This window comes from Barbus barbus (assembly GCF_936440315.1).
Source record: "Barbus barbus genome assembly, chromosome: 17".
Classification (NCBI taxonomy): Eukaryota; Metazoa; Chordata; class Actinopteri; order Cypriniformes; family Cyprinidae; genus Barbus; species Barbus barbus.
In genome coordinates this window covers 21615121-21632828 of record NC_136745.1, presented here as the reverse complement: position 1 = coordinate 21632828, position 17708 = coordinate 21615121, and the positions used below count along the sequence as shown (strand labels likewise).

The window sequence follows — 17708 nt, the reverse complement described above, 5'->3', positions numbered from 1 at the left end:
ATATATATATATATATATATATATAAATATATTTAATATATAAACATTACATATTTTTCTTAAATTATTATATGCATTTGTTTGTATTTATATATGCATAACAAATATACACAGTATACACATTATGTTATGTAACCAAAAACTTTTATTTTGGATGCGATTAATCGCGACTAATTGTTTGACGGCACTAATTTAAATGCTTCATGTCCACTTAAAAGTGGTCACCTACTGGCACGATGCAGTCTGAAAACTAGACTGGCACAGCAAGCAAATAATAACCATTTGTCATTTTGTAATCATCTTGATAAGCTATGCAATGACATCTGTAGAAAAATAATAAATAAACACTTTATGGTACATCTGTTATATCTTAATTTTGTTTTTTGTCTTTTCTGTCTCAGTTTTTGAGTTTTCTTTTACCAAAATAATGCAGAATGAGCAAGCCATCTGCTGGTATCGGGCTTCATACCTTCTGATGATTAAAAAAAGAAGGAGAGAAAGAGAGGGAGAGAGAGAGAGAGAAAGAGAGAGAATAATATTTTTTTTTTACCAAATTTTTTTTTAATGCTTTCAGTCCTTGATAATGAGACCTTAAGAGACAGACACACATGAAAAATGTGCTTTTTTCACCCCAATAACCGACCCTCTACATAAGAATGATTCATGAATTAATACGAAAATGTGTTTATAAAGAAAAACATATTTAAAAATTGTAATATGTGGTGAAAAAAAAAGAACCAGCACAATCTCTTAAAAAAAATGATATACAATAATGTGAAAAAAACTACAACACTACTGCTAGCACTAATAATAATAATAATAATAATAATGTTTGTGCGAGAGGTAATGGGTTGGCCATGGGGTTGGTCATACGACACCACCTGGACTGCTCCAGTGCCAAAACTCCCTTCAACAGGAAGTGAAAGCACTGAGGGTCCTCTCGCCCTCACTGCTGCTTCCTGTCTTATGTGTAGGCATTGAGCCGTTCCTTGGAGCGCGTAGAGTGGATGTCATGCAGCTCCTGCTCCTCCTTGGACTTGCAGTCCTCGTATTTCTGCATTTTACATGCATCTTTCACATAGGCCCAGTTGGCAGACAGCACCATCAGGTAGTGGATCTAAAGCAACACCATATAATATTAAATAGCGGCAATAGAGTCTCAACTAAAACTTTGCATTTATATTATTCTGATAAATTGTTCACATAAACACACTGAAACTTAGAATTCTTAACAAATTATTATTATTTTTTAATATAGATTTATTATTCAAATAGCATTAACAAAGTCAGCATTTGAAATTTTATTATTTGGCTTTTTTGAAAAACAAATTTACATATCTAGATTGAATTTAGAGAAGAATTTACTGTTCTTTGTACTGTTACCTTATTCTTATTATGAAAGCAATTACTTTTTAATTGTATTATTGTTTTTAATGCATTTTTTATTTTGAATTAATGGACTACAATATGAATGAATTAATATGTTCATCTATTACACAATTTAAAAAATGCATGAAAAATGCATTGTTTTACACACTGTAAATATATATATTCCATTTAAATACTAATTAAATTAGACTTAAATTAAATTAAAATAGACTTCTTTCAATTATTTTAAATTTCTGACCAGTAGTGTATGTGTGTGTGTGTATATATATACACATTACAAATTGTGTTAATTAATTTAGAATAAGAAAGAAAGATCTGCAAGTTGACAGCAGACTGTGATGATGCATGTTTATCACTCTAAAATTAGCAGTGACACCAGCAGGAGGCAGCATTGTAAGGCAGCCAGACTCTTCTCATACATGTGCTGGCAGCCTGCCTTGCTTAGGAGGCAATTCTACAGTCTACTTCAAATATGCAAAATACCATGATGAAGGCCCTAGTTTCTATTATGCAACCTAGCAAAGGTTTTACATGTGTGAACAAAAATGATGTATAATGGGTTATCTCACACCACATGAAATCAATGTGCATGGAAGAATAAGCAGCTGTAGACTTGATTTTATCTAAATTATATTCATATCAAAAATAGGTTACGAGTGAATTATTGTACTGCATGAGAGCACACCATATATTGTTTACTTCAGTGCATCATTATGCAAGTCATATTGACATTATGTAAGCTCATTTGAATAGGGCCACACCCTGAATTTCTCATCCTGACAAAAGAAAAGCTTGGTTATTATTACCCTTCCCAGAGAGCATGAGGACGCATTGTGTTAAATTTGCTCTTTCCACAGCAGGGGACGGGCAAGCTCTTTCTATAATTTGCTACATCATCCCAGACTAACAACCACATTCCCTTTTTCAGAAAATGGTTCCTCGCAAATTTCTGAGTGCTGCTTGCTACAAGCTCTAGGGCCTTTCTTCTCCCAGTTTCCATGACAACAAAACGACATGCCCAGTGTCTCTCCGTGTATGTGAGAGAGATGAAGAGAGAGAGAGAGATAGACAGAGAGAGAAAGAGAGAGAGAGAGGAAGACAAATGAAAACAGCCACAAAAATAAAAGGAGGATGTTAAATAACAACAAAGAAAAGCCAATAAGAGAGAGCTGACAACGCCCCCAATGCTCAATTATTTTTTTCTCCCTGAATGCCCTAGGAAAGCAGTGACAGTGATTCATGACTTTATCCCGTTCCAGTTTAGACATAAACAAGCTGAAGCAGGTGATGTCATTAATTCTGTTGGCATCATCATCACCCAAATTACACATTGTTGATGGTTTGAAAAAGGGAAATCCAAATTTGTCACACTTAAAATTTTTATACAATTTTTTTGCCTAGTTAGGACTTATTACAACTATTATGTTGAGAGGGAAAATATAATAACATAATATAATATAATATATGAATTCCCACAAAGAGATGGAGCAAGTTTCATATTATGTAAAATAACTTCTTTTTATAATATTGACACATTTTGGTATGTTTCATCATTAACATAATCATGATTGTGGTAAATTTTACTTTATTTTTCCCTACATTTTTTTTTGTTTGTTTAATGCAACTTATTTATTCACTAAAAAAAATCAACACTACACCCACATGTGAAACCTCTTCTCTAAGATACATTACTTAGTCTGAATAACTAAGTATAATTGTATTTTATTAGTCAAAACTCACCATGGCAATGACTGCTGCTCCAGCCCCAGCCAACGCACACACAAACAGGTGGAATGTCATATCCAGCTTTCAGGGGAAAAAAATATTGAGAGAGAAATGAGCCTTGGATTGCTTTTCACTGTGGAAATGATCTACACAATCATTTGAAATCATTGAACTTTAGTGTACCTGTCTATACTTCACACAGATGTTTACTCACCTCATTTGATTCACACATTTTGTAGAATTTCTCTGATCCTGCACATACAGTCTTCTCCTCGCCAATGGGCACAACACCTAAAAAAAAAAAGGTTTTCTTATTCCTTAAGAATAGACTGTGTTTTTACGGTATATGAGGTTATAGAAATAGATATTACACTTTTTAATGAGTATATGTAACAGCATTACGTAATTTAATTACAAAATAAATGTAACTGTAATCCATTACAGTTACTGAGAAAAAAGGTGAAGTTAACTTATGAAAATGTTAACTATTACAAAGTAGGTTACATATGAATATTTTCTGCAAGGATATGTTGAATAAAGTGATCTTAAAGTAAAAAGAGGTGCTAAAGTCTTATTTTGTGGTGGCTGTGCTTTAAAATCAAATTATTATAATCTTAATTCAAATAATGAAGGATGTCTGACAGTAATCAGTGTTGAGTCCTACTGAAAGGTTAACCGTGCCTGCTTTAAATGTTTAAAAATGATAAACAGTTGAAAACATTCATTAGAAATTTAGAAAAGGAACCAAATCAGTTACATTACTTTAATAAAGTAACTGAAATAGTTACACTTCTTATTACATTTTGAATAGGGTAACTTGTAATCTATAACCTATTACATTTCCAAAGTAACCTTCCCAACACTGTGGATAACTACCAGTAAGAAAGAACAAAATTACAGCAACAAAAACAGATCATCATTGAAACATATTTATTTGCATAGTTAACCACACCTAAACATCTGGGACTAAAACCCACAGATTGTAAAACATACCAAACTGGCGCGGGTCAAGACATAAACTTGCTCCCTCCAGAATGGTCGTGTTTTGGCAAATGGTCCAGATATTGAAATACATGAAGACAGGCAAAGAGGTGAATGCTGTCACACCCAGCCAAGCCAACATGAAGATGTACGTCAGCATGATGAACTGTAGAAATCAAGCACTTAATTAGAAATCCATTGAGAATAAAATAGAAATAAATAAAAAGCTAAATTATAAGCGTTATAAATTCATTACAATAATTGCAACCACACAATGTATTTCATGTTTCACTTGGCACAAATGAGAGGAGAATAACTTGCAGAGTTCAATATGTACTGTAATCTTTTATAGCCTATAAACAGATGCCATATTTATGTGCGGCAGTTATTCTTAGTGGCTTTGCCATTGCCCTTTTCTAAATTACAATGCATGAATCTCCCCCAGTGATTTCTCACCCATGCACTGACGCAACGTCCACAGGTGGTGATTTTGAAGTCTCCATACAGGTCCTTGATGGCCCCACTTGTAAAGAAGCCTTCGACCATCAGAAGAATGCCATACACGAAGAATGCAGAGGCAATTCCATAGATCACATACTTGATAATGTCAATGCTGTGGGAACGGAGGAAATCAAGTCAATAATAATATGAGTCATTCATACATTTTCTAAATTATTTAAATGCACTACAAAAAATATTTTTGGTATCTTCTCTAGCTCTCCAGTAAAACATTTACAAATCCTTAAAACATATTATTTAAATTATTTAAAATAATTATTTAAATTATATATTTTTTTAAAAATAAAAAAAAAACATTAACCTTGTTTTAACCATTAACCTCAGTAATTTGGTTGAATTCAGGGGAGGATGAGGTAAAATGAGCCTGTGGTTACAACGAGCCACTCCTTAGGTAATTACAAACAAAAGTATAATTTTCAGCATATTAAGTTAAAATAATTCACATTACTCAATCCATCTCAGACTCAAGCACACAGAGAGAATTATAAGCAAACTACAGAGAAATTATGATGTCAATTGAAATTATCATATTGCTAAAGTTTTGTATATGAATTCATCATTTTTGGGCATTATTACATGTTAATTAAGCCAGTGTAAACTACAAAACATTTAGCGTAATTTAAAATTTAGCCTACAGATAAAATCAACATGGCAAGGCAGTACAAAAAAAACAAAAAAAAAACAAGTAGAAAGCTTATTCCAAACTTGAATATATACAAATATGTGACCCTGGACCACAAAACCAGTCATAAGGGTCAATTTATTCGAAACTGAGATTTATACATCATCTGAAAGCTGAATAACTAAAAAGAAAATCTGGAATCTGAGGGTGCAAAAAAATTACTTAGAAAATTGCCTTTAAAGTTCTCCAAATGAGTTCTCCAAAACTACACATTATTTCTGTAGTTAATATACGCAAAGATCACAGTTGAATCTTTTTTATTTTCAGGTAAAAACAGGAATAGTATACGGTGGCCGAGAGAGCTCAACGCGCTGCAAACAGAAAAACACATATGACACCTGCAAATTAAGAAAACAGCTTCGTCAATTTGACAACGCGCTGCAAATGCTCACAACACAAACAAATAAAGAAATGCACTGCAAACAGAAAAAAAACACCTGCAAATTAAGAAAACAGCTTCGTCAATTTGACAACACGCGCTGCAAATGCTCACAACACAAACAAATAAAGAAACACACTGCAAATACAATTCTTTATTTGGTTGTGTTGTGAGCATTTGCACCACCTGTTGTCAAAATGATGAAGATGTTTTCTTGATTTGCTGGTGCTTTTTCTATTCGGAGTGTCTATTTACACTAAGTGCAAATAGCCCTTCTTTTTGGCAAAGGCTATTTACACTAACTCCACCCACTAACGTGTGATTGAGTTAGTCAACATTAAAAAAAGACGCTAAGACAGCATCAGGTTCAGTGGCGTAGGTGGTAAGGCATATGCTTTTTGACGCGATTGACCCGAGTTCGATCTCGCCTTTTGCTGAACATTTTTCTCCCTTTTCAAATCTCATATCGCATCAGAAAGGCATTTATTTTCAATAAAAATAAAGGAAATAATCAAAAAGTTGAAAATAAAAGCATCGGGTAGGTGTAGGGAGGGCTTTATTGTCCTTATAAGGTGGCATCCATTTAATAATTTTAATTAAAACTTTAATTTACACTCAATACGTTATTACTGCATACTGTTTTATAATGTACTACAATACTGAGGTGCAGATAATTGCCACTATTTGCAATAAGTAGTATAAATAGCAGAAAATCTTGCTATTTTAACACAGTGTAAATAGAATCTATAGCTATTTGCACTTAGTGTAAATAGCATATCGTTAAAAAAACAGTCTATTTACACTAAGTGAAAATAGCCCACCTTGTTGACAAAGGCTATTTACACTAACTTCGCCCACCAACGTGTGATTGGGATAGTCAACAATGCAAAAACACACTCATTCAATTTCAGTTTCAGAGGGTAGATGGTAAGGCACATGCTTTTTGACGCGATCGACCCGAGTTCGAACCTGTCTTTTGCCTAACTTTTTTTCTCCCTTTTCAAATCTCATATCGCATCAGAAAGGCATTTATTTTCAATAAAAATGAAGGAATTAATCAAAAAGTTGAAGATAAAGTATTGGGTAGGGTTAGGGTAGGTGTAGGGAGGGCTTTATTGTCCCAATAAGGTGGCATCCATTAGCCTAATTTGTATAAAAACTATAATTTACACTCAGTACGTCATTATTGCGTACTGTTTTATAATGTACTACAATACTGAGGTGCAGAACATTGACACTATTTGCAATAAGTAGTATAAAAATCTGAAAATCTTGCTATTTTAACATTGTGTAAATATAATCTATAGCTATTTACACTTAGTGTAAATAGCATATAGTTAAAAAATACTTATATTTTCACGGTGTAAATAGAATCCATTGCTATTTGCACTTAGAGTAAATAGTATCTATCGCAAAAAAAAATGCTATTTGCACTTAGTGTGGCATCTAATTGCTATTTACACTGAGTGTAAATAGCCGCTGCCTTTTCTATTTGCATGTGTTTTCTGAAGTTGCAGTGCGTTGAGCTCTCTCGGCCACCGTACTAGTAAGCATTTTTATATTTCTATTGAACTGATGGCATGAAAAAGCTCAAAATGATTGTTTGAAGATGTATTTATCTTAGTATTTAACCCATTCACATGCTCATTTTACTCCTACTTTGTGAATTGTAGGACTAACTCTTACACCGGGTCATTGTTATAAAACCATAATTAGATAACTTATATTAATTTACATGCATACACAGCAATCTGATGTATATAGTAACCATTGGGGGGGGGGCTTTTATTTATCTATTTATTTTTTATTTTTTGCAATTTTGCTGGACCAATAAATCTGGTTTTAAAAATGTTTAGATATTTTTGCTGCATACAAAATAAAAAAAACACAACATACAAAATGTATATAATGTATATAATGTGTACTGTATATACTATTTATATATATGAAAATCTACAGTGAGAATTGGGTGGTTCAATATGCTGCTGACACTTACATTGTAAACACATCCAGAACATCTCCTGGTCCCCTGATCACCTCAAAGTAGTTCTGGAGGATGGTGACCGTTCCAGAAAGAGCTTCATGTCCACATCCACAGAAGAGTGCCACTCCAGCATACAGCAGGATGGTGGCAATCAAGGATGGATAAGGGATTCCTCCTAGACATTTCAGACAACACTCCATACATCCTGAGAGGAGGAAGAAAACAGAGGTCATGTTATTCATCTGAAAGCTACGGCTGAGGAAAACAAGATGCTTTTTAATAATCAAGATCTTGAAGATGTTTTGTGTGTCTTTGTTTGATCTATTGATCATATTTGGTTTTGTGGTTTAGGTATTTTTTTGCATTTATTAAGTTTAATTTCTGCAGTTTGCTGTCATTTAACAGAGCAGTATTCTTGCACAGAAAGCAAAGCTAGTGTAAGTAGTCTTCTGTGCTCTTCTGAGCATCTAGCTGCCTGACAAGACTAACAAGTATCCAGACGGTTGGAAGTAAATCTTCAGTCCATTCAGTCTGAGGGTCCAGTGAGGTCCAGTTGATTCTCCCTCTCTCTCTGTGTGTGTTTGTTACTCTCCAATGATGTGCAAAATTGTCCCTGCGGCAGACTATTTTAAATTATCCCCTTGGCATCATATATCAGAGTGAATCATAACAGTATGATTCATGAATATCAAAATGGATAGTAGGATGTGAGGATGGACTTTGACACTTAGTCATCCCGATTAAGTTTTTCCAAATGATAGCTTTCATGTGTTTCATTCCAAAAATTCATTACTTTAAGTTTAGATTTCACATCTTTGCAAAAGATGAGACAAGTGGATTATGTTTAGAAGAAAACAAACTTGCAGTTAAGTTTATTGCATTTCATTATTTATATTTAAGTGTGTGATACTTTTATTAATAGCAACTTAGAACTCACTTATTTGTTAAAAATGCATGAAATGTTTTCATTTTATGATTAAAAAAATAAACTGAAGGCTGTAGTTTCCTTAAAGGAGACCTATTATGCCCCTTTTTACAATGTGTAATATAAGTCTCAGGTGTCCCCAGAATGTGTCTGTGAAGTTTCAGCTCAAAATACCCCACAGCTCATTCATATCATTTTGAAAATGACTATTTTTGAGTGGAAGCAGAAACACGCTGTTTTTTGCACTTTTTCAAAATAGGGCTGTGCCTTTACAAATCGTACCTCAGACACTCTGCCCAAAAAAAAAATCTATTTGGTTTTTAATATCATTTCTATCGTGCTGAAATCTTGCGTCATATACCGTATTAGCTTAAACTTCTGATATCCAGCTTTCTGAGTGCACACATTCAAAGCATGCGCACAGAAAGCGGCTGACACACGGCATGTGAGTATACTCAACTAAGTTCTCTTTCATGTAGTATTGCGCTTAAACTGTCAAATACACACAAGTTTATACACACAAGCCAAAGGCAGAAGAGATTTCATGCTTTTCTTGAACTTTTGCCATGTCGTTAGAACTGGTACAATGTTGTCGCTTGTGAAAACACGATGTGGGTGGAAACTTTCAGATTAAGGGGTGGTAATATTATAATAAGATCCCTTTTCTACGTCACGGGGGAAACGAAATCTGAGCAACTCATTTTTTTCACAAGCTTGCAGAAAAAGGCTTACCCCAAAAATTACTGGGCTGTTCTTTTTCACGTTTTCTGGGTTGGTAGATGCATCAGGAACCGATTATAGCACTTGAACATGGAAAAAGTCAGATTTTCATGATATGTCACCTTTAAATTGACTGTAAAAATACAGTGACAATATTTCAACATTATGAGATGACAATAAAAAATAAAAACTTATTTTTTTTGCCTTATTTTATAAATAGTCATATTTAACATTAATATCTAACATATATTTTATATTTCTAAATATATAATTACATTATTTTAATAATTAACATTATTTTACTAAAAAAAGTAATATTAAATATATATATATATATATATATATATATATATATATATTAGTGGTGTCAAGCGATTAATCGCGATTAATCACATCCAAAATAAATGTTTTTGCTCACATAATGTGTGCGTGTACTGTGTATATTTATTATGGATATACAAATACAAACACATGCATGAACATATTTAAGAAAAATATGTAATGTTTATATATTAAATATATTTATATATAATATAAATTTTATGAATATAAATATATAGATGTAAATACATATAAATATTTTCAAAATATATACTGTATGTATATGCTTTTATATATACATAATAAATATACACAGAACACAAACATTTATTATGTAAACAAAAACTTTTATTTTGGATACGATTAATCGCGATTAATCATTTGACACCACTAATATATATATATATATATATATATATATATATATATATATATATATATATATATATATATATATATATATATATATATATATATATATATATATATATATATATATATATATATATATATAAATTCAGCATAAATTATAATATAGTTTCTGTGTTAGACTTATATAAAAACACAGTTGGCATTTGTACAGTTAATTAATTAATTAATTGTTTTTACTGTAGCATTTCTATATAATCGTACCAAACTGCATTTTCTGCAGTGTGGGAAGTTTGGCATTTGGCAGAGGAAGAATAAACTTTGATTTCAGCTCGCATATGTTCCCACTCAGTGTTTGTTTGCCAGTCCTTATAAAACGAGTGTAGGAACTTGCATGATTTACACTGTGAAGAGTTACGAGCATGGTTTGGTTGAGGCTATTGCTCCCCTTTCAGGCATTTGAATGTGAATTATTGAATACTGTCAAACACTGCTATGGTAATGATGCTGTAATGAACCCCAGACCTGGCTTTACAGTGGCTTTGGCAAGGGATCAACCTGTTGCCATAGCAACTGCTGTGGATTGCAAGGAGAGAGAATATAGACAGGACCTGATACTTTGTAGTACTTGATAGATCTATAGGTTTGCGATGTTCATGTTGTCTTAAAAATATTGCATTTAAACATTTTTAAAATACTGCATTTTCAAGTCATATTTAAAAAAAATATATATATTTTTTATTTCAGGTATTACTTAGATGTGTGTTCTTATAATTACAAATTATAAATGTTTATATTCCTGTAATTTTGCGTAACAGTATTAGCATTTACGCAATACTGCTTGCCCCTTTGATCCTGTTATGAGATTCTTTGCACTGTTGAAACCACTGCATGACTCCTGGTTGGCTGAGAGTAATCACATGTTCTGAATCCACCACAAATTGCATTACCTTACAATGCAGCCTTATATTCATCACTCAAGGGTGTTAGACCATGAAATGACATTAGAAATGAATGCAGCTCGCACACTTTGTTAATACAGGGCACTGAATCTTATTTACAATATCATTTCTTACAGTATAGCCTTCATGCTCTTATATAGTGCAGCCAAAGCCAGAAATGGTTTACCGTACTAATGCAACTCTCTGTTATGAAAGAAACCAAATTTCAGTCCAAGATACTAAACTAAACCATTCAAATCAGTCCAAAAATTCTTGAAGATGAATGGATAATGTTCACCTGTCAACTCAGGGCTCTAGACTGCGACCATTTTTTGAGAATGTGCGAGTTAAAATTTGGTTAAGGATTTGGTTTTCAAACTAAAGTAAAAGGCCGCTTCTTAAACCAGAGAAGGTGAACATGTCTCTTTTTATGAAAACTTTACAAATTTTCAAATAAAAATAAATTAAAACTTGCACTAAAATTAAAATGAAATAAAACTAAAACCCAATTTTGGATATTAATAATATATTAACTTACTAATTATAATATATAATAATAATATATATTATAATAATAACTATAATAATATTTATAGAACCATAATAATATATAAAATTACTAAAACAACACTGGTATTTGCATATAGTTTTCAGATGTTAAACCACACAAAAGACAGGCCTAACCCTAACAACATAAACAAAAGCACTATCCCGGAGGGTCCTCTAATAATAAAGCAATCGCTGCTCCCACCCCGTCGCCCCCATACCTCCCCCCATGTCCCTCAATCACCCCACCCAACCCCAATGCCCATCTGTCAGTCTGACAGCCCCAGTGCCACTCCCGCCTCGCCCCACCCCCAACCTCCAATTAATCCCTGGGACTGTGGGGTCACTGCAAACCAGTGGACACCCTGATATCCAGACATGTTCAGAGGGGAAGCGTTCTCACAGGCCTCTCAAAGACCGTGCAACAAAAGGCTGTATTCGCTAACGCTAATCCGCACCACAGAAGGGAGAGAGAAAGGGAGAGTGAAGGGATAAGTGATTGCGACAGTGGGAGTCAGAGAGACAGGCAGATGGAGAGGAAAACAGATGCACGTTTTGGTTAACGTAGTGGAATTATTTTTATGAAAATATTCTTACACTCTCCATTCATAACCAGCTCAATCGGGCCCTCTTCGGCCTTTGTTTTAATAGGATTTGAATAATTTGTCAATTTAAAGTGATTAGCATTTCATTACCCAGAATGCTGTTTTTTTTCTGTCCGGATAAAAAGAATTAAAATTCAATTGAACTCAGTCACATCAAGTGGCTACATGAGGGGCGCTGTGACTCTCGATCGCTGGCCCCTCCCTGATAGAGCGCGGGTTTTCATCATCACACATCTACGCCGCGAATCTGTGCATGTTTAATCAACCAGCAGGGTTGCCATGGCGATGGAGGTGCAGGCCCTAAGAATGGGCCGGGCCTGTGCGCGCACCATGACCCACTTACAGCGCCGTGTGTCAACACATTCAGAGGCAAAGGGGCTCAATGGTAGACACATTTACAAGGATTACAGGGGGGGAAACACAGACCAGCACCCAACGCAGCAGGAACGGCCAAGACTACACGACTTCATCCAACCCTGCTGCTGCTGCTGAGGCCGCTAGAAGATTCTCACACTTCCGACATCTTCCTCCATACCTTCTGTCTTTAAAATAAAAGTTCTTGAAGAACCTTGAACATCCTGGAATCTTTCAAACGCAGAAAAGGTTTTTTTATACTCGAGAAAGATTCTTTCGATTTTTAAAATGTGAACTTGGACCACAAAACCAGTCATAAGGGTCATTTTTTTTTTTTTCAATTTAGATTTATACATGAATAAATATATGAATAAATAAAGCATTCCACTGATGTATGGTTTATTAGGATAGGGCAATATTTGGCCAAGATACAACTATTTGAAAATCTAAATATTGTGAAAATCGTCTTTAAAGTTGTCCAAATTAGTTTTTTAGCTATGCATATTACTAATCAAAAATCAAGTTTTTGATATATTTAGAGTAGGAAATTTACAAAATATCTTCATGGAACATGAACTTTACTTAATATACTAATGACTTTTTGGCATAAAAGAAAAATTGATCATTTTGACCCATACAATGTATTGTTGGCTAATTCTATAAATATACCTTTGCTACTTATGACTGGTTTTGTGGTCCAGGGTCACATGTTTTTCAAATTGTGCACTGAAAGGTTCTTTGGGGAAACAAAAATGGTTCTTCTATGGCATCACTGCAAAAAAAAAAAACTTTTGGAGAGTTTATTTTTAAAAATGTAGTATGTTGCTTATTTGTATCTGGATTATAAATACACCAATTATGAAGAAAATGTCGCACTTGTAAAATATTCTACACTATAAAATATTTCCAAATGTACCCTGTTAATAAGGAATTTTTTGTATTGATTTTTCACAGGCATTTAGCCGTGTTTTTGAATTGTATTGCATTGAGTTGTGTTTTAGGTTTGAAGGAAATGTCTGTCAACTTAATGGAAAACTGTCTAAAGAACCTGCTTCATGTTCCATTCTCTGTTCTCATGGTCATTTGGCCTGTTGAAAACAACAGGGAGACACATAGTGCACAGAATCACTTCATGATTCAGTTTTGCAAACAATTAGTGAAACTTCAGTGTCCCTGAGAGGTTTGACTGGAATGTGGGAACAATATGAGTGTCCAGATCAGAGGATTGCCTCTGGATCTCACAAGGTTGTGTATAGGAAAAACAAGAAGGAAAATGGGATTGCCAGATAACTTGCAACCCACAGAGTTATAGAATTCAGTTATGCTTTCATTTCCATTGCAACATCGCAGTTTAAAACAGCGTGGTGTTTTACAGATCCATCACACCTCAGAGTAAGGATCAAGACTGAACGGAATATGCAAACAAATTCTATTAATCCTAGTTTAATGCATCAGGCAATCACAGTTCGCATTGGATATTAATAATGAAACGGGTTTGTTACATGCTGAGTTGCTAAAAATAGTGTTAGAGGCATAACATGCAATGGTGTGCATAAAAATCTCTAAGTGAGTGTGTTTACATGCACAGTACAACAAAATATAGGTAACTATCAAAAATCAACTCAATACATCTCACTATGCAAGAAAACTTTAACATAACATTGTAATATTGCCCGATGGCTGATGTCAGAACATAAACAGACGTGCAGAAGACACAGGCGCATGAATTGGCAGGAAAAACACATGTGAGGTAATGGGCAAAAATCTGTGTGCTAAATCGTGTATCAATATTTAGATTGTTACACACATGTAAATTCCTTCACACTGTATCATTCTATAACAGCACACAATGCTGCAAACTCACTTTATGAGCGTCTCTTATCAGAATCTTATCAGCGGATGATATTACACATGATAAGAGCCCATCTAACAGACTAAACTCTGTCAACAGTGGCGATGACACAAATGTGCAGGAAAAAGCCATAAATAAAAGATGAGTGGGATGGTATCTGTGTGTATTAACGGCCTAATGTCCTCTAATCCAATAATCATGAGAGGTAATGAAATGTCCATTCTCCCATGAGGTCGCTTAGTTCCCCACTCCATCTATTGTGCAGTGGTAGGGTCAGCACACACCGGTCAATGCACATCTGTGAATACTACAGCTGATTATGAGATTGATGGTTTTCTGTTAAGAAATATGTGTTGCAGTTATTGTAGCATTAGTAAGTATTATGTGTTAGGCCAAATGGCACTGATTTAGGGAATTTGGCATTATATCTTGTTTTGTTTTGTTTTGAATAAATTGTAAAGTATTCCTGTTGTTGAAACAGAATTGCATGGTGCTAACAATGTAAAGGTAATGGATTAGACTTATAAAAAAAAAAAACATCTGAACCGAATAAAAAAGTGAACCTTAAATGAAAAGTTGCTTTGCATTTTGGAAAAGGTTTGCCAAATGCATAAATGTAGATGTGGTCACCTAAAATGTTTTTCTTAACAACAATGACAAAAATAATAATAAAAAAAACAACAATAATAATAATAATAATAATAATAATAAAACAGCAACAATAATAATGATAACATTAAAATATTTATGGATTTATAAACTAATTCATAACGTTTTTATTAAGTCTCCCTTTTTGGGATTCCCAAATTCCAACAGATCAATCTGGAAATCTTACTCAGTACATATGAAAATATTAAAGAAAAAACATGTAAAGTGAGACATACATCTTAAACTAGACATTTTATCAAGAAGTTCATCAGGTGCACTTTATGGACGATAAGCTCTTCCTATATATATATATATATATATATATATATATATATATATATATATATATATATATATATATATATACACACAAACAAGACATCCAGCTATGTGCAAAACAACTTAAAAATATAGAGAAAAATTTATTAATTAATATTTACAGGCTTTATCCATTTGTGATTTTTAGATCACGTTATACAGCCAAGTATGGCATCTATCGGTTCAACAAGTCAAATAAACAATAAATACAATAATAAAACACCAAAACACCCCGGCAGGTTGAGCATAAATCAGTGATCCTCTCATATTTCATGTGTTAAATATCCCAAAAGCCCATTGACAGTCTAAGCACAGCAGACCTGACATGGCTGCTATCATCACACTGCTTTAGAAGGGAGGAGGGGAAAATCGCTGAAATATAAAGAGCCATCAAAGATGGAGTGAGAGGAGGAGGAAGAGAGAGTTCCAAAGGCTGGTAATTCAATTATTTTTATTCTCTTTCTTTCAGCTCCTCACCATGCAGTCGTTTGCAAATATTTCTCTATAGACCACCAAAGAAAAAAGACATACAGTGATTTCCACCCTGGGCTCGAAACCTCAGCCCCTGTAAATGGTGGTATTATAAATAGCAAGCTCCCTCTCAAACAAAGCAAACAAATGCTCCTGCACACAAATGAAAGAACAAGCCAATAAAATGAAAGAGGGGAAACCATGGCTGAATTAGGATGATTATTTAAATGTCCACGGCATGCAGAAGACAGATCTCCCGTCTGTCTCAGCCTCCCTCAGACAGACTGACAGAAATGCGCGGCAAACAAAGACAGACCCATCAGATTGTTCACACACACACACACACGCTCACACGGAATCCAACCCCACACACCCCTCTACATTCATTGTCCTATTGAAAATCTAACAATTTGTTTTTTTTAAGAATGTAAGCATCATATCTGCTCAGCCATGTTATTTTCACATATTTCAAAACCTGAAAAATCATGCATTGGTTCACAGTGCTTCCATGAAATACATCAACGGTGAATTCATAAAAAAATTTGAATTGAAAATATGTCAGAATACATTTCTTCCTGCATGGAAAAAAATAATAACCTGTATTCTGATAGTGTTCATAACCTCGTTTTATAATCCACAAGATCAGAGACAATGAAAAGCAGTGAGGGATTAGGCAAAAGGGAAACAACACACTCTGAAAGATGGATGGAAAAAGCATTCCATTACCCTTCTGGGTCTGTCCCTCATCCATGTCCTCCTCCATGTTGCCTTGTCCTCTGATTTCGGGGGTCTCTACAGCGGTGACCAGTGTTGCGCCTGTGGGTTTAAAGCCCGCTCCTTAAACGCCTTCCCTTGCCTGCTTACCACAATAGAGGCTGAGGCTGAATCTCAATGCACAAGTCTCTCTCTCTCTCTCTCTCTCAGACTCTCACTACCTCCTCCCTCTCCTCACTCTCTCGCTCCTGCTACTACCCTGTTCCTCACAGAGTGCTGTCAACACTGATTTTTTTCAGTTGACTTCTCTTGTGTGAAGAGGTTGAGTGTGGCATCTCAGTGCAGGCTTGTGCAAACCAGTGAGTGTTAAGACATTCAGACCTTTATATACTTCTATATGTGTTTTTAAAAGGTAACACAAGCTCAAGTGTGGGATACAAAAACAACAAATCCACAAGCACCCAAAACATGGAGCAGCACACTGGGTGAACAGAGAGAGGTGGGTTTTTAGGGGAGTCAAGCACCAAGCCAGTAAAAGCCTCATCTTTACACCCCTCCTCTAAAAGAATGGTTAATGCTGGTTACAGCTCTGCTGCATTAAACTAAAGATAAAAAACTAAAAAATAATAAATTTGTGTTCTGTCTCATAATTACCTTATAATATATATTTGGTGCACTACCACAATATTCTCAACTTTATTTCAGAAGATAGGCCATATTTATACAAACATCATCAGCCTGGTAATCCAATCAAAATATTTAGGAATTATTTGTAACCTATTTATAAGGTGTAAGTAAGATGTGCATATGTCTAGCTGTCTTGTTTCTGTTCCTTACTCAAAATAGCATCAGCAGAGTGTGTAGGTGTAAAAGATGAAGTACATGAAGCATAGATAAAAGAACAGGGAGTGAAAGTTGAAATAACATTAACAAAGGCCAGAGCTTCACTCTGAAGAAATGGGGACAGAACCCTTGCAATATAGCAAGCTTATCAAAGATATGAGCAAAGTCCTTTATCTATGATACATAAATGTAGCTGTTTTTGAATGTGTCTCATGTGTACATTAGTGGAGCTATCGCTTGTCACAGCACCTTTGGCACTCATTCTAGAGTCATCAGTGACATGAAGTACTTCGTATGCATTCTATGCACTTTTTGAAATTTTAACAAAGTAACACTGGGTGCGTTTCATTGCATAATGTGACAGGTATCTCTACTACAGAATTATTGCCAAGGTTTTCAAAAACACACATACTACACTTGTA

At 34.3% G+C, this 17708-nt stretch overlaps 1 protein-coding gene across 1 annotated transcript; it reads right to left on the bottom strand.

Moving 5' to 3' along the window:
- Window positions 1–392: 392 nt before the first annotated feature.
- LOC306883244 (neuronal membrane glycoprotein M6-a-like) lies at window positions 393–16699 on the bottom strand. Its single transcript, XM_079438371.1, has 7 exons — window positions 16456–16699; window positions 7672–7864; window positions 4552–4708; window positions 4108–4261; window positions 3329–3405; window positions 3130–3195; window positions 393–1117 (listed from the first exon to the last, which is right to left on the bottom strand). The coding sequence occupies exons 1-7, from the start codon at window positions 16490–16492 to the stop codon at window positions 965–967; spliced, it is 837 nt and encodes a 278-aa protein (XP_079294497.1). The 5' UTR covers window positions 16493–16699; the 3' UTR covers window positions 393–964.
- Window positions 16700–17708: the final 1009 nt, after the last annotated feature.